Here is a 20,316-nt window from a genome sequence, read left to right on the forward strand (position 1 = left end):
GTTCATTGAGCAAATCTAACCACAACCTATTGTCTGAGTCTGTCAACAAGGCCATGGCCGTGGCACTCCAAATTACCCCAGAGGAGACCACTGAAAGCTGGAAAAAAGAGGAGGAACAGCAAGGCGATGTAGCAAAAGAGGGTGTGCACCAGCAAGTACAGGAGGAAGAGCAGAAGGAAGAGGAGAGGGAGATGCAGGCCCCCATACGGCCAGACTCTCTGGACATTATAGTGCCTGTGGACCCCCACGTCATCGTCAGTCCCATGTCAAAGAAAGGCCTGCCAGACAACAGCTATTATGAGGAAAAACAAAGCACAGAGAGCCGACAGAGAGGCCTGCTGCTGGATCTACAGAGCATGAACTGCTCTACTGAACTCCTAGAGACTGTGCAGAGGTTCCTCTCCTGAAAACCCCAGGAAGCTAGATGTTGAATGTGTTTATGTATGTGGATGTGTGTTAATGTGGGACAACAGAGTAAATCAGTTTGGTTAAGGTTTGGTTATAGGTAGACAACATGCTGGGGTATTCTCCTTCAGCTGCTGTTTTTATTACGTTTATTATATTGTCTAGCCATGTGCTACATCCAAATACATTTGATTACAGGTGTTAATGTGCAGTTGTACACACATCTGTTATGGATTGTGAATATCATCATATAATCCTGACACACCTTTTCTGTCCAGGTTAGCCAGTTGACATACAGTATCATAATATTGCTAACCTTGCTTTAGTTTGAAACAAGTCCTCAGTACCATCAACATGCTGAAGTGAAACTAAAGAAACAAAAACAGACTTTTGGATGGAACCCAACCTCCAAAGGACTTTTCTTTAGAAGGATTGAGTTAAAAATTATGTCAAAATAGCTAATGATCAACTGTACATCAAGAACAAGACACCAGAGACCAAACATGATCAACTTGATATAAAAAAGACCAAATAATGCTGGCATTTTTTGAGAGGAACATGACATTGAGATCACTTTCAGAATGTTTCTTTTCTATTTTTTGAGTGATTTTTTGAAGGTTAGTTTTTAGTCATTAGTTAACCATTCACATGAGCGATGAGATTTTTTATGTTGTATAAATAATTATTTGTAAATCACTTTTAAAAGTTCAAGTTACAAGTGCTATCAGGAAACAAATAGAACTGTAATTGTTTTCATTTAATTCTGTATTTCATCCACCAAAGTCCATTTATCTTAAGATTGGCACTTTTACGTTTGTCTACAGTGAAGAGCGAGAGGCACTGGGGAGAGAGAGATGGATTCAAGCCCAGGACATTACAGTTACATGGCTTGTGGCTTAGCCAACTGAGCCACCAGGACGCCCTACCTAAAATTCATTTGGATTTGTTATATGACTCTAGGTGGGCGGCAAGGTTTCTGTTCCAAAAAACCCTTCTTCATTTTGACTTACATCACAGCGACAACTTACATCATGTAATCACATGGTACAGCTGCTAGAAAAAAACTATCTTGAGGCCAGATACCTATAGTGTATTCTTCCTTTGTAATTGACACTCTCATTGAGTCCCTCTTTGAACTTTCCTTTTGAACTTGGGCTTTTGATTTCGGGATTTCCTCGGCAGTTTGCTGATCCAGTTATGTAAAGATGGTCTAACAGTATGTACTCCAATCTTCCATACTACTACACTTCAGTGGTTCAATAGCCTTCTGCCTTGTCTTAGGGCATTAGACTGCTGGGCTTCCCATCAGTCCAGCCAATTAACATGGCACACAGGCAGCTGAAGCAAAGCCCAGCTGAGTCATGCAGCAGAGTGCAAGACAGCATCTAACTAACCCAACAGCATATGATAACCCAATACACTGTCACAATATGTATATCACAGTACAAAAAGTAGAAAGTTACAGTAGCCTACACACCACAGAGCTGAAAAAGGGTTGTGATATGAGTTACGGCAAAAAAAATAAATAAAAAGTACTACTACAACCAGGTAACAATATTCACAGATATTAAGGAAGAAACAATACCGTTGATGTGCAAAAGTTAAAAGAAATATTTCTTTTGGTAAATATTCCCTCATTCACCCACCAAGCATACACATTCCTGCCATGTTCGAAAGCGTGTTCTACTCATACTTAACATACTAAGTGTGATGTTAAATGAGTATGTAGTGTGTTTCCACTGCATAGTATGTTAACTTTGTGTACGTGAAAAGTGCCCAGATGTAGGCTATACTGTATTGGCAAGAATTCCTGAGTATGCCCCTCGATGTTACTAGACATACTGAGATGCCCCATAATGCATTGCCACTGCGTAACCTCTGTGACTGAGCGTCACTTTCAGTGGCGGATGAGAAAGGGATTGGTACTGGTGGTACTCTGATTTCAAAGAACTACAAATGTAAGTAGACAATACTGTAGTTATTTCACTATTCTGTAAACACTATCAGTATTTCGTTGTTGAAAATGCACTTATAGCTGCATGGGCTTGCTAGATTTTTAGCCTGCCTGTAACTTGGCTTGCTTTTCTTAAGGCCCAAGTACACTGGACGTGACTTTTGACACGTCATTTGACGCACCTCGTTTGATGCTTCTATCAGTGAATGTCCAAACACGCACCTGGTGCTTGACAATGCTACACTCGAAAACATTAATATTTTGTCTCATGACAGATGCAGTTTTTGCTTTCATTGTAGGTTTGCCTACTAAATAAATATTGATTGAATGTCATACTATAAATGCAAGAGGCGTCACTTTGCCTGTGAATTTCCCTCCCAGTGGACACGATCCCACACTGCAGGTGGGAGAGGTGAAGCGCCAACACCAAGCCACCAAGACATTTGCACTTCACCACTGCGATGTGGGTAATATATTTTAGTGTGATGTCAGTTCTGTAACCTGGTATAAAGCCTCTCTATTCTGTTCTTTCACAACTCATCATCTTGCTAACTGTCCCAGGTCAGCCTGGACAGCTGGAGACAGCGGCCCGCGCCTAGATCTAACTGCTTCCCGAGGAAGGGACACAGCAAATGTATCATTTCTCAAAGCACTAATTCATTGTTAATGTACATTATTGATCAATTTATCTATGTATATTTTTTGCTGGATTAAAGTTGTGAATTTTAATCTGATCATGCAATTCCATCTTTTCATGAAAGCATATTTGTTGGAAACATGAAACAATGAAACAATAGTTTATAACATTTAAGTGTAATTTGTGACAGAAGATTAAAGTTATTTTGTGACAGTGTTCCAGTGCTATTAGACAGCAGAGGTTGACTGTAAGGGATAATTCCTGATGACAGATCTACAGCAGCACTACCGATTGACCACATCAAATAACATGCTGGGAGTCAGGTAGCCACTTAGCTGGCTAGTTAGGCACTAATTATTAATATTTACTTGAGACAAATTAAAAATTCATTCATATCTGGAGCAATGGCTACATACAAGGCTTATGCCAACTTAGAGTTGCCCTACGTGTGATCAAAGAAATATTCTTTGCATTTTACTTGGATATATAGGTATATTGTTTATGGTGTTTTCCCATTATCTTCCTCACCTATGTGACCTAAAGAATATGGACATAAGTATGTCATGGGTGACACGCATCTCAAAATCAAAAATAGCATTTTTTAGACAGTGTAGTAGTACTGCTATACTACGACAAAAATAAGACTTTTCACTAGTAATGTTAGTTAGTACTCAAATTTAATGCATCTTAGATTTATTTATCATTGCACTGCTGACCTCTAGTGACCAGGTTAGTGTTAGCTTTGATGGATTTAGGAGGCGGGCTCCAAAATAAATCAACTACTGTGAGTGTTCAGTTCAGAGCAGCAGAAGGATGTGGTTTTGGGTATTCACAGGATGTGGTTGCAGAGACCAGGAGTGTCAATACGGATGGAAAGGGCGGCCTTTTTGTTGACGTTAGGTTGGTGTTTTAGTCACTTTTTGTTTTTGACTGTTGGAAATTGCGTTGGCCCTCTGGATGTATATTGGAGAGCAGCGTTCCCTGCGAACTTGAGGTACATAAAGCTCTACAGTGGAGTAAGTGAGGAAAGTTTGAACACAATCAATCATCACGGTGGCAAAAACTAGGAAAATAAGACCCAGGTGGAAAATATCCTTTGATGTTTGGAGGTTCTCTTAGACTCTGCACCCTGCTTTGATTACTATGGTAGCCCCTTTGACCAAACCTCTCCAGTACTGGACAATGGCAGACACTGTTAAACCAGCCCCAACAAGCCTCAAGGCAGATGTGTGGATGCATTTCGAATTTCAAAACAAAATGGAGAGAAATTATCTATTAAACAGTTGGTGAAAGTCTCAAATGTTTTCAGTGTTCTCACTGATTTGCAAAATGGATAAATCATTCCAACAAAGTAGAGAAAGAACTTTTCCTTTTTTGCCTTTTCTAAATTTTCAAAGTACTATTTGATTTTCTCTGTTATTTTTTCAATTAAGAAGTAAGGAAAGAAATGCCTGCAATGCTTTTGTTAACATAAAATAGCTATTTACTAATACATTGGATATATTTATTCAACGCTCAGCTTCATGTTCATCAAAGTTTCTTCTTTGGTATGAAGAGAAGGTTTTGCCTCTGGGAAGTCCTGCAGAGGCAGAGCGTCTCTGAAGAACGACTGGAAAAACTGACTGTTCACATGGAGAAAGTGTGTGCAGCAGTTACCGCTGCTAAGGGAGGTTTTTTTATGAATGTATACTTTCATTGTTTTAGTGTTATCGTCACATATATTTACATGTATGATTTTTTCTCTCACATTAAACCTAGTTAGTCTTTAATGGGGTTAAGTTATTGCAAATCGACAAAGAAAACATGCTTACTTATTAAACATTTAGGTGTCCCCAAACTTTATGTTCCTCTAGATACAGTTTTGTATCACCTGTCATAACTCACTTCCTTTTTCTATAGTTCATTCAATTCATGTCTTGTATTACAGCTCCTTGATTCATGTGCACATAGAAGTGATGAGATATGAAAATAAATCATATAATATCTGTCTCTGATGATGCATAGCTATCACATATAGTACTGTGCAAAAGTCTTAGGCAAATGAAAAGTTTCTAAATATCAAAAAAATTACTATAAAGAGCAGTCTAGTGACACACTAATGCAGAAGACAAATAAATAAACATCTAAGACAAAATGTATATAAAAAATCTAGGGTGCCTAAGACTTTTGCACAGTACTGTATACTGTATGTAAGATTGCCTGTGTGTGCAGTTTGCCTCTTCAATGCCTGAGGTGGCTTTATGGATGTCAGTTGCCTCAGACTAGATGCTGTTTCAAGGTAGACAGCTCATCAAAATGAGTGACAAATTTTGGGGCGTAAACCTGCCCATCTGAAGAGAAGGCCGTGCAGAGAAGTAATACACTTCCTGCCTCAAGGCGAAAAGTTGCATATTGTAGCTTTACAGTAAATGCGTCTGGAGGAGCAAAGGTTGTAATTTCCATGCTGACCACTAGAGAGCATACAGCCACTGTGCCACTAAACACTGAAGCCTACTTCTCTGTCAAACAGATCTAACAGTAGCTGCATGACATGTTCAAATCTGCTTTGAACGTGTAACATATGTCATACCTTTTCACACACACAAAACAAATGTGTCAGCTCAATTTAGCTGGAATGTCAACCACAAGGTACAAAGACCTGACAAGAAATAATTGCAGTATGTATTTCACATGCTGTACATGACTTACATCTGAAACGCTAACCAGTGTTTATTGTGGGTTTCAGACTAGTTTACTGGCACGTGTCTCCTCTGTCCTGTGTACAGGAGGCATCCAGTGGAAAGAATGACATCACTGTCCTCTGACACAACATGGCAAGCCGATGCCATGTCACTGGTGTGAATATTTCTTTCATAACATCATACACAAATGTTTCAGCTGTAAAATCTCATGCACAACAATGACTTGTTTCTCTCCTTGATTGACACTGATTTCTTTAACTCAGTAATACCAATGACAATGATAATATTTTTCTTCATGACTTAAATGTAGCCTAATCACTTAAAACAACAAGTGGACGTAGATTTTCTCATGAGATAAAACATTGTAGTTATGAGTTTACCACCCTCTCCTTTCTCTCATCTTAAGGCCATAGACATGTAACAAATACAACAAAAAATGTTTGTGAACAGCTGGGTGTGAGTGATAATAAAGTAACTGGTTTGTGGCTTTGGAAACAGTTTTCATGAACGGGGACTATTTTTAATTTGCTTTTGACTATAGATTTTGATCTCAGAGATAGGCCTACCACGTTTTGTCCACTCGCCTGAGCCCAAAACCGCTCGAGCTCCACAAACGACCGTAGTACATTCATAACTCACCTGCACGAGTCCCACCGTGACACCGTACAGCGAGCCCACGCCTGCAGTACGGGTTGCAATCAGCCACACCGCCGCTCTGAAGCCCTCCTACCGGCAGCCAGATGGGGCAGGCTTATATGCGGAAGTCTCAGTTCCGCTCAGTCCAGTTCACTTCGAAACTGAGGTACGACGGTCGCAACGCACGCTCCTCTATCTGAACACCGGACCCGGCTTCACACAGCAAGGTGAGTTGTGTACACGTGACAAAATCCTGGCTATAAGAAGAGAGGGAAAGTTACTTCTGTTAGACAGTAAACTGGGGTTCTTTTTTTTGTTTTTTTTTTGTTTACTTCTTCATGTGCCTGTTAGGAAGTTCACCTTTCAATTAAAAAGCTACAAGAGGATGATAAGCATAACTGTTAAAGATAGGCTAATAAGCTGTTTGTAACACTGTTCAAAGCAGAGTTACAGAAGTGATTTATTGATTCTAAGGCAATAATAAATTAAAGTCAATGAGATAAACAATAATAATGTCAGACACGATGTTTGTCACACCCACTTAGACGACCAAAGAAAAAACTAAACTAGCCTACAACTTGAGGCTCGTTCAGTTTCCGTGACAAAGCCGCGCTGCTGTACTGTAGTCTACTGTAGCGTACCTTAAGTTAGTAAGGGTAAACGCACAAGTAGGGGAGACCGAGCCGAATTTTTACATGGGTAATTGTCCCAAGTTACAACTTGGAAACAAAAAGATTTAGGTGAAAATGTAAAATTATATGCTACAAATTCCCTCTTGATAAGAGGTTACATATAGGTATTTTCAGTGGTCCAGATATGAGATATGAGGACAGTTTTTTTTGTTATGCAAAGTAAAAAATTGAAATGTTGACATTTTTGTCATAAATGTTTCGTACAAATACAAGTGGTTTTTATTCTATAAAGGGTTAACTACTGCTAAAGACTTTGTGTGTACATGACAGTGGACATTTTCCTAAAAAGTCTGGTTGTCACACTGACACTGGAAAAGCCAGTGATACATAGGCCTATATACATATTATTTTTCAAGGGCTACAGGTTAACATCAAATTATTGTTGTGTTTTTTTTAGGGTTTTGGAGGGTGCAGTCTGCCTGACACCAAATAATCTTTTCTGAATAAATTGTTCTGTTTTACATATAATGTTTCAAAAGTGATGGTCACTCACTTTATTTCTCTAAACATCACAGTGAAGCTACATTGTGAAAACGTAACCCATTCTGTGAGACAATGTGGCCCGCAATGATGTCACAAGCCTGGTCCCCTGAAGTTTTGTGAAACAAACATGGTGTCTTAAAATGCAAATATGTGCTCTGTGCATGAAAAGTGAGAGAAATACGTTTCTCCACCATGAAAGGATTACATGAAGGAGACAAAACTGTCAGTAGTTTGACATACTGTATGGGGTGGGAAGGGCATGGAGGTCGGAGTGGTGCATGGGTGAACGTCTTTGACCCCGGCGACCCAGGTCCATTCCTAACTCAAGTTTTCATTTTTAGCGAATGTTTTTCTTATCTAACCATGACCAAAACCTTACCCTAACCGTAACCAAATCTTTCTAGTTGCTCAACCTTAACCAAAGTTTTAGTTGCTTAAAACTAACCCTAACATAAACCCTGCCTAAATTTAACCATTACCTAATATTTTCATGTGGCCAACAGGTGAAAATGCCGGTCGAAGTCCAATTCGTGCTGTTGTCATATTATCCTTTCATGGTGGAGAAACATAATCTTCATGTACCGTAAATTTTTTTCCACACCACATAATCTACGAATATGTGCTCATTTCACAAAATTTTATGAGACTGTGTTGGTTGTTGTACAGGCAAACTGAGGAAAGTTGTCACAATTTTTTTAGGTGTTTCAAATCAGTATTTATGATGCTAGGTGGGAGATACTGGAGCTCACAAAAAAAAAAAAAAATCCCACACGTCTTATTTGTAATTACCACTAGCAGGTTGATGTGAACAGTTTTTCCCAGTTGGCAGTTCATATTTACGGAAAATACGATATGACTTGAATGCAGCATCCGAGTACTTGAACAGTCCACTTGCCAACTAGCTCACACTTGTTAAAATGACATATCTAATACGGTAATATACACACGTTTCAGGCAATGGATTGTTGGACATTGGATAGGCAGGTCCCATTGCAGTGTGACTGTTATTGTGCTGAAAGGACGTGTTTTAATCGCTTTTTGGGTCCAACTGTTGGATATTGCGTTGGCCCTCCGGGTGTGTATTGGACAGCAGCGCTCTCTGTGAACTGAAACTACATGAAGCTCTACAGTGAAGTAAGTCAATCGTCATGGTGGCAAAAACTAGGAAATTAAGGCCCTGGTTGGGTCGAGGGTTCAAATCTCGGCTCAGGTTTCCTCCCACAGTCCAAAGACATGCAGGTCAGGTGAACTGGAGACTCTAAATTGCCCATAGGCGTGAATGTGAGTGTGTTTGATGTGGTATATGTATATGATGTAGTATGGTATATGTCATGTATATGATACAGTATGTAAAGCCCTTGGAGACATGCGTGTGATGAAGGCCTGTATAAGTTAATATGACTTGAAAATAACCAGAATTCTCCTTTAACTAGCTTACGGTTGAGTTGATGTGGGAACACTAAAAGGAGTGTCTACTCATGTCTATGCATGATATCATTAGGGCCTGGAAAACAAGCAGGGGCATGAGAAGAGCTTAATGCTTGTTCTCTCCATATTGACATAAGAAATTGAACTCACATGTGGGTCTGGTATGGGTATGCCAAATTGAGTGTGATTCTGAATTTAGGTATTTTAAATTTGTATTAACTTTTAACTTACATAGAGATGTGCCAGTGGGCGATGAAATGGAATGGTGATATTGAAGGGATCTGTTTTGTACAACTGACATGGTTTTAACAGAGCAATTCCATGCATTGTATTGTTCAAGGGTTAATCTTTCTCTAAGTGGATAATTGGTGGTTTTTCAACAAAGAAAACATGCCCTGAAGCCATGATTATTAGCCCAATGGTCTTTGCATTTTCATTATCTCTTCTGTCCCTCCAGAAAATGGAATAAATGTTTGTCAATGTGTTGTCAGTGCAGAGGTGTTGACTCAAATGAAGTGGTGTGAAAGATGTCATGGTCTGTGTGACTGTAACTCACACCTAGTACTGCTGATTTCTTTATTTAGAGGTTAGGATAGCAATGGCATTTATGGCTTTGGTTTCTGAAGCATTGTTGGTGACAATTTAGCTGTATTGGGTTATAGGAAAGCATGATATATACTGTATGTATTGGTATGTTGGGATTTTTTACACTGTAACATGTAACTACAACAACAACAACTGTAACTTGTATTCTATATCACTGTTATACTAGCACTTATCTCAAATAATGTTTTAATTTTGATAGATTAATAACAGACTGGGTTGAATCACTTGGCGACAGTGTACTTTGTGGTGGAGAAGGCCTTGTAATTTTCCCTGAACCTAAAACGTTCTTGGCTCACCTCAACCATAGGTCACCTTGAAGAGGGAGACAGCTGTCTTTAATTGGTCGCCGTCTTATTATAGACTTACATATTCTGTGTGTATGTTTGTGTGTGTGTATGTGTGTATTCTTTTGATTGTGAGAGTGTATGAAATATAGAGCTATTGGTTACGTGCTTTCCAGGTGTGCACCCCCCCCCCCCCCCCAACCCCCACCTCACCCCCCACCCCCATCACCTTCACAGATGATTTCATTCCTCCTTCCCCCTCTGCAGACTCCTCTTGGTGGCTCTTCCACTGGCTTCTTTAAAGAGCTGTACTCCAGGTGTGATGATGAGAAAGCCTGTGGGCTCGCCATCTGATTTGATGTGTGTGTGTGTGTGTGTGTGTGTGTGTGTGTGTGTGTGTGTCAGGTACAACTGTCGAGGTGACAGGCTGCAGCAGGTAGTGCTGTGACCCCGAGGGCGCACTAACAGGTCATGGGAGAGTTTTGTGACAGCAGCATGACTTACAACCTCAAAATGACATGTTTCTGCCATGACAAGACACTGTTACTCATGAAATATTCAACAGAAGCATACTTTGTCTCTCTACTGTCCAACACACAAATGAAATGTGTGTTAAGGGCATGCTCTCCCTATCATCTGGGGAAAAGCTGTCCTCCAAAGCCAGGAACCAAAGTTCATATACAAACTTCTGTTGTCATCAGCTGTACAGTCTGAAACTGTCAGTTTTGAACTAAAGGATGTACATGTACCCCCTATAAATCCTTCTTATCACCTCCAGTTACCATCTTTCCACAGCAGCTCCACACTTTATACCTTATTACATCATAAGTTTGAGTCTTAGTTCTCTGGTTCTCGGTTAACCTCTTAAGTAAACATTGGTAATCACTAATCATGCATCTACTTGTTCAACAGCAGTCTCACCTTTGTATGAGTTTCTAAAGTTTCCCTTGTTCATGTGACTGAAACTTACATGTGATATATAATGCTCCCAGGTCAGTCTCTGACATCATGTTTTCATGTCAACATCCACCCTGCCTGTTGGGCAGGCCAAAGGTGACGTATTTCCACGTGATCTGTGGTGTAATTTTCCCTGAATGTGTGCAGAGACACACTGACACACAGATAGACGGACTGACTGCAGCCTGCCATCTGAATACTGACACCAGACCCTCTCTTTCTCTCTGCACACATGCACGCGCGCATGCACACACACACACACACACACACACACACACACACACGCACACTAGTAAGTACATTGTATTCTGCAGATATGGTATGCTGATTTCTTCAAAAGGGACATATTCCTGCACATCAACTGTCAAATAAATTTAACGAGGAACTAAATCTTTAAGTTTGACTTTGATGACACTTAACTTTTGTCTCCTCCAATGAACTGCTTGTTCTAAATTTCCGCAGCTTCAATTTTTCAGTGGAAAGGGAATGCATAACAGGCAGGGTTGAAACCAGTGAAACTCAATAGTGCATGAAATATTGGACTGCAAATATGCTTTGCTATGGCTCACTATTGGAACTGTCCATTTAATTTGCATGCACATGAGTGTGATCAGGACACGGTATTTGTATCCACTCCCGAGGCAATAAAGGCGATAGTAAATTCCAGCCAGTGAGGTGTTTGAAAAATATGGCAGTACCAGGCGGTTCTGCCCTCTAATGAAATGTTTTGTTGGCAGTGAATTGGGACTGAGTTCTAACAAGTCTCCAGCCATCCAGGGTGTGTCTCAGCCTTTGCTGTGTCCTCTCCAGGCACGGCAGCACCAGGCATCCTACCAACTCACTAACAGCCTTATGACAGAGTTGTCTGAAGGAATGCCACGGCTCACTCTATTACATGCTAGGGACTAATAAGGGTTTTAGCAAGATGTGAACGCATATGGGATATTTTATGACTAGGTTCCAGCCTCTTAATCGCCAAGTCTAAAACCCAGAAATGAGTTTGAGGCTGATACAGCCATAGAGCTGTCATTTAGTAGAACCAACATCACTGGACAGTCTCTTAATGGGGAGATGAATGCCAATAATTCAGTGGGTAGAATGGAAGATAAATTATACCTATTCCTTTTTATACCTCTTTTAGAAAGTGCTTCTTTTGTCTCTTCCACCTAGAGGTTTGTCTGTTATGTCATTCATACGTGTTGCATCCTGGTTAAATTTAGTTGTATCTGGATACGTGTAAAGCTACGCCACTATTCATCCAGCCTGGCATAACTAAGCATGAAGCTAGTATGAGATGCAAGGTGACAGTCACAATTATTGTTTTGGGCATGAAAATGAGTGAGTACTGAGGAAGGGAGCACAATGAAAATGGTTGTAGAATGTGTTGAAAAATGTTGAAAAGTGTTTGTCTCAGTCTGGATACCTTTGTTAGAGGGACTGAGTTCAGTGAAGGGAAACTGACAGGATAAGTCCAAAGTACAGCTGCAGTTCACAGTGTAGAGTACAGCTGATCTGAGATTCTTTTTAGGTAAACAAAGGACTATCAGGGCTTGCATGTCAGTAATATAACTTTTTATTTACAACTACTGTGGTTTATTGTCCGATTCTTCTCCTCCCAGTCCACTGTGTCTATTTTAAAGTTTATTTACCCCCTCAGGCTATAGCCTAGCATACTGCTCTATTGCTTCGACTGTGACCCTTCACCTTTACCTTACACCTCTCACTTATTCTCCTGGCCCTGCCTGAAGCCTCGGGGCGCCTGGAGCCCTTTCACTAGCACCTCATGAGAGGACACACACCTTATATTACTCACTGAATATTACCCCCATAGTAAAGCAGGCAGGTGCCTATAGGACCTGCCTGCCTCTAGAGCTACTAGCAGAAAGGCGGCTTTACGGACAGGAGGGTTACAAACACAGTGCTGTAAATTGAATTTAGATAGCTTCAGTGTGATAAAGTATTAGGAAGAGAAACGACTTTGAGAATAACCTTAACCGGTCTGGTGCGATGCCAGTGCCACTGGATGACAAAAAGGAAATGGTGAATATTCTTTCTAGTAAGAACTAAGAAAATCATCCATTTCATGCCAGACAGTGATGGCAGACAAGCAGTGGTACATCTAATTGCGTTTCATCATGCTAGCGTTTAATCTCGGCCTGCCTGAGGGATGCTTCTGTTTGGGTTCAGCAGAATGTACAGTACACAGTGTTCTACCTTGAAAATAGTAATCTTTCCTAACTCCCAGGGTCCTAAAAACACTTGTCTGCACGCCACGCTACTTGGCTACACACACCATTGTGTGTGACCTGATGTACTGTATATATACACTCCTTTACTCTATTTTTGCCTCTTGACCCTCTTTGCCCCCTCTCTCTGTTTTTCTCTCTCTGTTACCCCTCTCTGTTCTCTCCCTGTGTCTTTATATTTGTTCTGTTAGTATGGGGTCTGTTTCTTGTTGGAATATATCAATATGAAGCTGGCTGTATGCACAGTAGAGTCCAACCTGTCTATTTTTCTATCCCCAGGTGAATCATGAGCAACAACTACATCGTCACCCTGGCTGGCCCTGCCCCCTGGGGCTTCAGACTGCAAGGGGGGAAGGACTTCTGTCTTCCTCTCACCATCTCACGGGTGAGTCTGACACACACACACTCTCTGACACACACACACTCACACACACACACACCACTCGTGTTCCCGTCACTCCATGATACTCACCTCGGAGGAATGCTACTCATTCTCACTATGCCATCCGCCTGGTCAGTGATGAAAGCGCGTGTGCCATCCATCTCCTGTGTGACACTCATTGCTAGTTTTAGACACCTTCTAAAACAGTTCATGGCCCCTGTCACTCAGTCTCCCTATGTACCTTCATAGCTACGACTACTGTCATGATGATAACTGAATCGTAACCACACCATACAACAATTCGAAGAACCCGAAGTTCGCTGAGAGCCATTCAATATATATTTGGAGCATTAAGCTAATAGTTGATAATGGCTGCTGTTATTTTGGTCATTCAGAGGAGAGATAGCTTAGTGTTTAGTGTCCTGGCTCTCTCCCCTGTGTTAGCCCCGAGGTTAGAGAGTGGAGGCCAAGCTCAGCGGGGCTATGGACCGTCTGTTTGCAGTTGAGCTATCAGGAACTCTCCTTGAATGGGCCATCTAACTGGAACCCCACAAAGCAGAACTGGTTCTGTAACAACTATTTGGGAGCCGGGGCCTCATAAATACAGACTGGGGTTTGGCTCTGGCTGACCAGGTTCTGTGAAGCCCTGGACTGGGAGAGGAGCTGCTGGAAGGCCCAGTGTTTGAAAAACGGGCCTGCTCATGAAACTGGCCCAGCCTTTATGTTCATGGTGTGAGGGGATTCTGTTAAAAAAACTGATTATATGTTTCATATATGGAAGGAAATGTTGTGAATGTACATTTCAGTTTACAGAATTTTTCAACAAGTTTATCTGAAGTGTTTCGCAATTGCTGTAGCACTGCTCCCTGTCTAACAGGATTAGAAGTGGGCAGCTTGTCCTCAACCAGTGTAGTCTGTTTGCTTTGGCTGTGACCCGATGGCTTTATTAGAGTGAGCAGTGTGATTCAGCTCCTACTACTTCCTGTTATAAAAGTGAAATGTCAATGTCATGCCCAAGGTCAGTTTCTTTGTTTGTTTGTCATTTGCAGGAAATTAAGGAATTTAGAAAACTAAAATCTATGAAGATGAGAAGTGAATTTTCTCATGTAGAAATATTACCTACTGTGCTGGGACATAGTTTTCAATGTGAAAAGGCCAGCAAAGCTTGTCAAACTATTTTTATTTATTTTTTCCACCACCATGGTATGTTGTCATGGTGACGTGTGTCTGTCTGTTTGTAGACGTATTCTTGTGAACAGAGTAACCCCTGAACAATACATGATACAAACTTCATACTTAAAAACTTACATACTTACACTTATAGAGTAGATGATCTTAACACAGCTGTCAAATTTAACCCAAGCAGCTACAGCCATGATTCTGCTCTACCACATCATGTTGTTCGTCGCAGCCTTTCTCTATTGCAATTAAAAATGCAGTGCTTCAGGTACTACTTTTGGGAAACCTGCTGGAAAGAAGGAGACAACGCATGCAGCTGTTGCACGTCCGGCAACCCGCTGTTTTTGGATGAGGATACGGACTGAGGATTGGTGGGAACAGGCGGTCCTGAAGGAGTTCACTGATGTAGAGTGTAGAGTGGAGAACTTCAGAATGGAGCCGTGTGATCTACTTCACCAGTGCGTCCCGAGGATGTCACCGTGATTTGCACTGCATAAGCTTGGACGCCGTGTGGAATAGCCTACTGAGTTATAGCCAGCCTGTTTGGTGTGCACAAAAGCACAGAAGTTCGTGTAGCTATTTTTTTTACAGCCTGGTGCTAGTTGTGCAAGATTTAATCAAGGTACCTACATCGGATGAGGCGTCAAAATGCGCACCACATCCTTCAAATTATAGGCTGCAGATGGAACACACATACCTGTCCTGCCGCCTTCAGATGGCTGTATGGATTTTGTCAACTGAAAAGGAAGGTCCTCATATATCCTACAAGCAGTTGTGGATGATATTGGTAAGAATCATCCCTTCATCTATGCCAATGCAGACTCATACATTATTGCCTTAATCACATTAAAATCACATTTGTGATGTACATGTAAACGTGTCTACTGGTTGAAGAATTTATGTATATCAAAGTGAAACAGGCAAACATAACATACATAAAAGGGGTTTATGTGATTTTGGAGAGGTCTATGTGGATGTGCCTTCGCCAACGAAAGCTACGAAAATAGCACAGAATGTCGGCGGCTCTGCTAAGATGCGGTGCGATGGGGGGTGCAAGTGTAGTACAGTAATATTGTTCTAGGGGCCTCAAAACAGAGCATTAATATGGATTTACCTTTTTTGTTGTTAGTTAAGGCTGCCCTGCATCTAAAGCAGTGGATTAGGGAAATATGGATGTAGGGATACGTACCATAGTAGATGAGACATGTAAGTGTTTATATCTTTGTCCTCAATGCCTGTGGGTTAAACAAAGCCATTCGAGAGAGCCATAGAGGCCATAATCACAGGGTGGTGGTGGTGGTGGCTCACCCAGAAGGAGTGTGTACACCCTTGGATCACGCAGCATCTGTTGAAAGCTTTGTTTTTCCCCATGTCTTCCTCACCACTGGGACACAGACTGTATGTGTATGCGTATGTGTGTGTGTGTGTGTGTGTGTGTGTATGTGTGTGTGAGAGAGAGAGAGAGAGAGAGAGACAGAGACAGAGACAGAGCGATTGTGATTTTAAGCAACACCCTTTCAGCTGCCATCAGTGGAAACTGTGTTTGGGCATGGTAAAAAGATAACACAATGATCTGGATGGAACAACTGATTGTTCTACCCAGGGGACCAGCCGTCCCAAACCAAAGGGCTTCATGCCAAACAGCGTCTGCCACACCTAGACCCAGGCCCATTGAGCATAACATCCACATCATCTCTCTAACATCATCTACATAATGGAACAAAATGCAACAATATTTTCTCACATTCGTTAGGTCTTTTGTTAGATTCTTTTTCTAGACTCTGACTTGAGGTATTTTTGCTTTACAAGGCGGCATGGTTGACTGGTCATGTGTGTGGTATGATCTGTCCAAAAGACTGTAAGTGTCACTGAAGCGGCCTGAGTGTGGTCCTCGAGGCGTAGCACTTTTCAGAATATTTATAACCATATGAAACACTCATTTAGGGTTTTTACAGGGACTTGTGTGACCTCTGAACATGTGCTCCTGTTTATTCCACAGTGGACAGCAGCATGTCAGGTTTAATGTATTGAACGCAATGTCTGTGCTTTTGCATGATAAGTGCTAGTTACTCTGGGCATGTGAAGTGGTCTAATGCTGATGCCCATGTGAAGTGGTTGTGTGCCGTTGGAGTTGGCTGTGACACCCGGTGTTGTGGCAGGACATGTGGAAGGGCACAGTAGACCGGAGTGACAGTATAGGCCCTAAAGAAGATAAGGATTCTATCTATTTGAGGAAGTTATTTATACCACAAACATGCCCATGACCATGCCCTTTTTGTCATAGATGCCCTTTTCAGAACACCAAGATAGAATTTCTAAAGGGGCAACACTGATTACCTGCGGGGCTACACTGGACAATAGTCTGAAGGGCATTTATGCTGCAGTATTTACACTATATGCAGGTAATTAAACCTAAATCAGAATACACTATGCCTCCTTCTCTTATTCAATGTGTACAAATACAATTTTTGTTATATTATTGAATAGTGCAACTTGGGAATGAAAGTGAAAATTTCAATTAGCCTACTGAATACCAATGCTATATTGACTGAGAGCTTGCCTATCTGGGAAGAATGTTAATGGCAATGGAAACTATCTTGCTAAACAAAGAAACTACTTTGAAGTTCCTATTTGATATTGCAAAGTTGTTTTCATATATTTAACTATATCAGATTGGGTTACTTATTTATCTCAGTGAGAGGTCAGAAACGCAGATGCAATTGTATATTCTCCCATGAAATGGTACATGCCACTGTCTTGAAATATCTTACTGGCGGAGCATCATGCCCCCCATAGCATTTCTGGGGAAGTGCCTTTTTAAAGATTATTTTCAATGCATTTGTGCTTTATTAGATAGTTCACAGTAAAAACATATGCATTTACATGGTGTATTCCTTAGCCAACTGAGACACCCCCCAGAAGTGATAGTAGTGATAGAAGATGCTGTATAGATGCTAAGCAAAAAAGCATCTCTCCCACCACATGATAAAGCTTGTATGAGGAACATGGCACATTCTGGGTGTTTTGGTTTCAAACAAGCCTTACAGAAACCATGAATCCCAGTAAAATCACTAAGTGCAACCTCTGTGAAAGATGAATTGTCACAGTTTTGACAAGTCATTATTTGTGGGTTATGGTGGCGGGTAGATACTTCATGGACCATGAAAGTGTTGGATGTCTGCTGAGTCATCTGTGGTCTGGAACTTGTCGCGGCGCCGCTGATCCAGGCTACATGACTCTCTCGGCTTCTCATTCCATCACATTATTGGTTAGTGACATTCCTGGGACACATTTCCATCCCAGGACATGACCAGTGAATGCCACAAAATTTCTTGCCTATGTAGAATTCTACTCTACCTCTTGTCTAGTTATCCGATTGGAAATCCTATTCTCACACAACGCACAGCCAATATAATACATGCTAGACTTGTCTTGGATTACAGCTGAAAAGTTGATAAATATGCGTTTTCCTAAATCTGAAGGAGTGGGACGACCTGCCCTCTTGCTGAAGCTGAGGTTGAAGTTGAGTGTTTTGTTGTGGATGTGGGCTGCAGAAGAGAAGGGCCATGAGATTCTTAGTCCTTACACTTTACATTCACTTCAATTAAAGAACATCGCTTTCCTACAGAATTGTCTGCCTAAATATTTCATAAATAATTAAAATAATTTTAAGCGCTAAAACAATTACAACTATTTAAACGATTTTCTAATTAAAATTAAAAATTGCTTAACAGCTCTGACATGCCACCACACTTGTTGGTACTCTGATAATGAGGTTCTTTATCTCATGATAAAGGATTGATAAAATTAATTTCTGGCTGGGGAACTTTTTTTTTTCACATAAACCCCATATATATATCTTCATTTTCATCATGTTCATGGATGGCACGTCCCTTATGTGAGGCCCTCTGTCCTCTCAGCTATGGAATGTTAGTGTAAGATCAACTGTTTATGTAAACTCGACCCTCTGTGGCCCGGTGGTACCATGAGGCTTATCTGTTTGTGTGTTCACTGATGGGCCCATTTCAGATACTCAGCAGTCTGCTCAAGTCTCTCATCCCAACTTCTCTTTTCTATTTGTCCAAAGGCTCAGAGGGTATTATTGCCATGTTTCCTATTGGAGAGCCCTGTCATCATTCGCTGGATGTTTTGACTACAAAGATAAGAGTTGTGGCTGTATAAGCTACAATATCATACAGTGTAGTTCATAATTGTGTGTTTGGTCAAAATACATTTAGACTTGATGATATGCTGTATACCCTCTTGCATATTAACATTCTGCATATAATTTTTTTTTTTAAAATATGTCAGATCTGTCAGTGCACCATTTCTAAGTCCTTGGACTGACTATTTACAGAAGGAAGAGTGAGTGACTAGACTATATGGAAACATCTGTCAACAGCCTAACCATGGCTCCAGTTCCTCCAATTAAAAGAGTGAGGAGAAAATTGTGTAGACAACAGACACATTTTAAGGTTCTGTAGAGACCCACAGTGCTAAATAGACACACTTTGCAATAGGTACGTGCATCTGTTGCTGAGGCATCACAGTATGTCTGATATTTATTTTGGTTAGATGCGTGTAATTAGCTTGCAATTACAATGTAATTAAACTGTAAAGCTTGGATCGATTAGACTGATTTCCTCATGGAGAGTTGTTGTTCTTTTGCAGGCAACCAATAAGGGCTAATACACATGATATGCTTAAGTCAAGTGACTAACTAAATTAAGGGACTGACCTTTCTTTGAGACTGGCGACAGCCTGTTATCCTGATGCCTATTTTTAGGAATATTGGTGTATTTTGGAATGTCCTTCGGCTGTAACTGACCACAGTATCTTTTCAGAAGAGTTAAGAGGGGAAATGTTGTAGCCTGTCTATGATGCTAGGACATACAGTAGCATTGACTTGGTAATAACACCGATAAATACAAAGCACGAGGAGGAGTTAGTACCATAGATCATACGTGGAATGGGGTGTTGAATGGGATGTCACACTGTAGAAGTACAGAAGCGTGCCTTAGTGCCTTTCAAGTTTTCTTGAAAGTGAATTCTGATGTAAGCCTCCATAATTAGTTTGTTTAGATAGCTGTAGCTGAAGAATGCAAATAAGTCTATAATTAAAAGAGAAATGAGAAACCGAATGTGCTATCCTGTAAAAACACGAGTGATCACTTCCCAATATTTGAAGTGAAAAAGTAGGACATGAAAAAATCTTTGAAAGCTGTTTTGTTTTTGTTTTTTTCTTGTTTGATTGTTTGTTTCTTTGTTTTGGACAGTGCCGATGTATATGACTAAAGGCTAGGATTAATGTTGCTATAAATATGCAGCTGATAGTTTAGATTGAGACCACCCAATATTTCATGCGTGACTTACAGAGGAAGGAAACAGTTATGTACATTATGTGTCTGGGTGTCTAAGTTCCCACTCTGCCACCCTCTTTCTGCCTCAGTAACCTGTGGCTCCTGCAGCTCCTGTTTAGGCCATGCTGGACCTGCTGCCACATGGGAAAAACTCCCACTCAGAATTCAATCATTTTTGTCAAATGAAAAGGAAAAAAAAATAGCATTGTGCAGGAGAGGACAGAAGCCAGAGGCTGTGAGCTCTCATTTTAAAAAGGTCAATGTCTTAGTAAATTATAACAGTCTATACACACAGGAAATTGGGTTAAATTAACAATTTAATAATAACATAACAGGACGAACAAAGAAGATATCAAGGGAAATAAATCAGAACGGAAAATAAAGAA

At 40.7% G+C, this 20,316-nt stretch overlaps 1 protein-coding gene across 2 annotated transcripts in view; it reads left to right on the forward strand.

The window, feature by feature from the left end:
• Positions 1 to 6,405: 6,405 nt before the first annotated feature.
• The window catches only part of pdlim5b (PDZ and LIM domain 5b), a 59,438-nt gene continuing 45,527 nt past the window's right edge, over positions 6,406 to 20,316 (forward strand). For both annotated transcript variants that reach the window (XM_078287289.1, XM_078287291.1), the window contains exons 1-2: positions 6,406 to 6,540; positions 13,289 to 13,394. In XM_078287289.1, the coding sequence (XP_078143415.1) occupies positions 13,296 to 13,394 (99 nt within the window). In that variant the 5' untranslated portion in view covers positions 6,406 to 6,540; positions 13,289 to 13,295. The remainder of the gene's footprint in view (positions 6,541 to 13,288; positions 13,395 to 20,316) is intronic.

This window comes from Centroberyx gerrardi, chromosome 2 (assembly GCF_048128805.1).
Source record: "Centroberyx gerrardi isolate f3 chromosome 2, fCenGer3.hap1.cur.20231027, whole genome shotgun sequence".
Lineage (NCBI taxonomy): Eukaryota > Metazoa > Chordata > Actinopteri > Beryciformes > Berycidae > Centroberyx > Centroberyx gerrardi.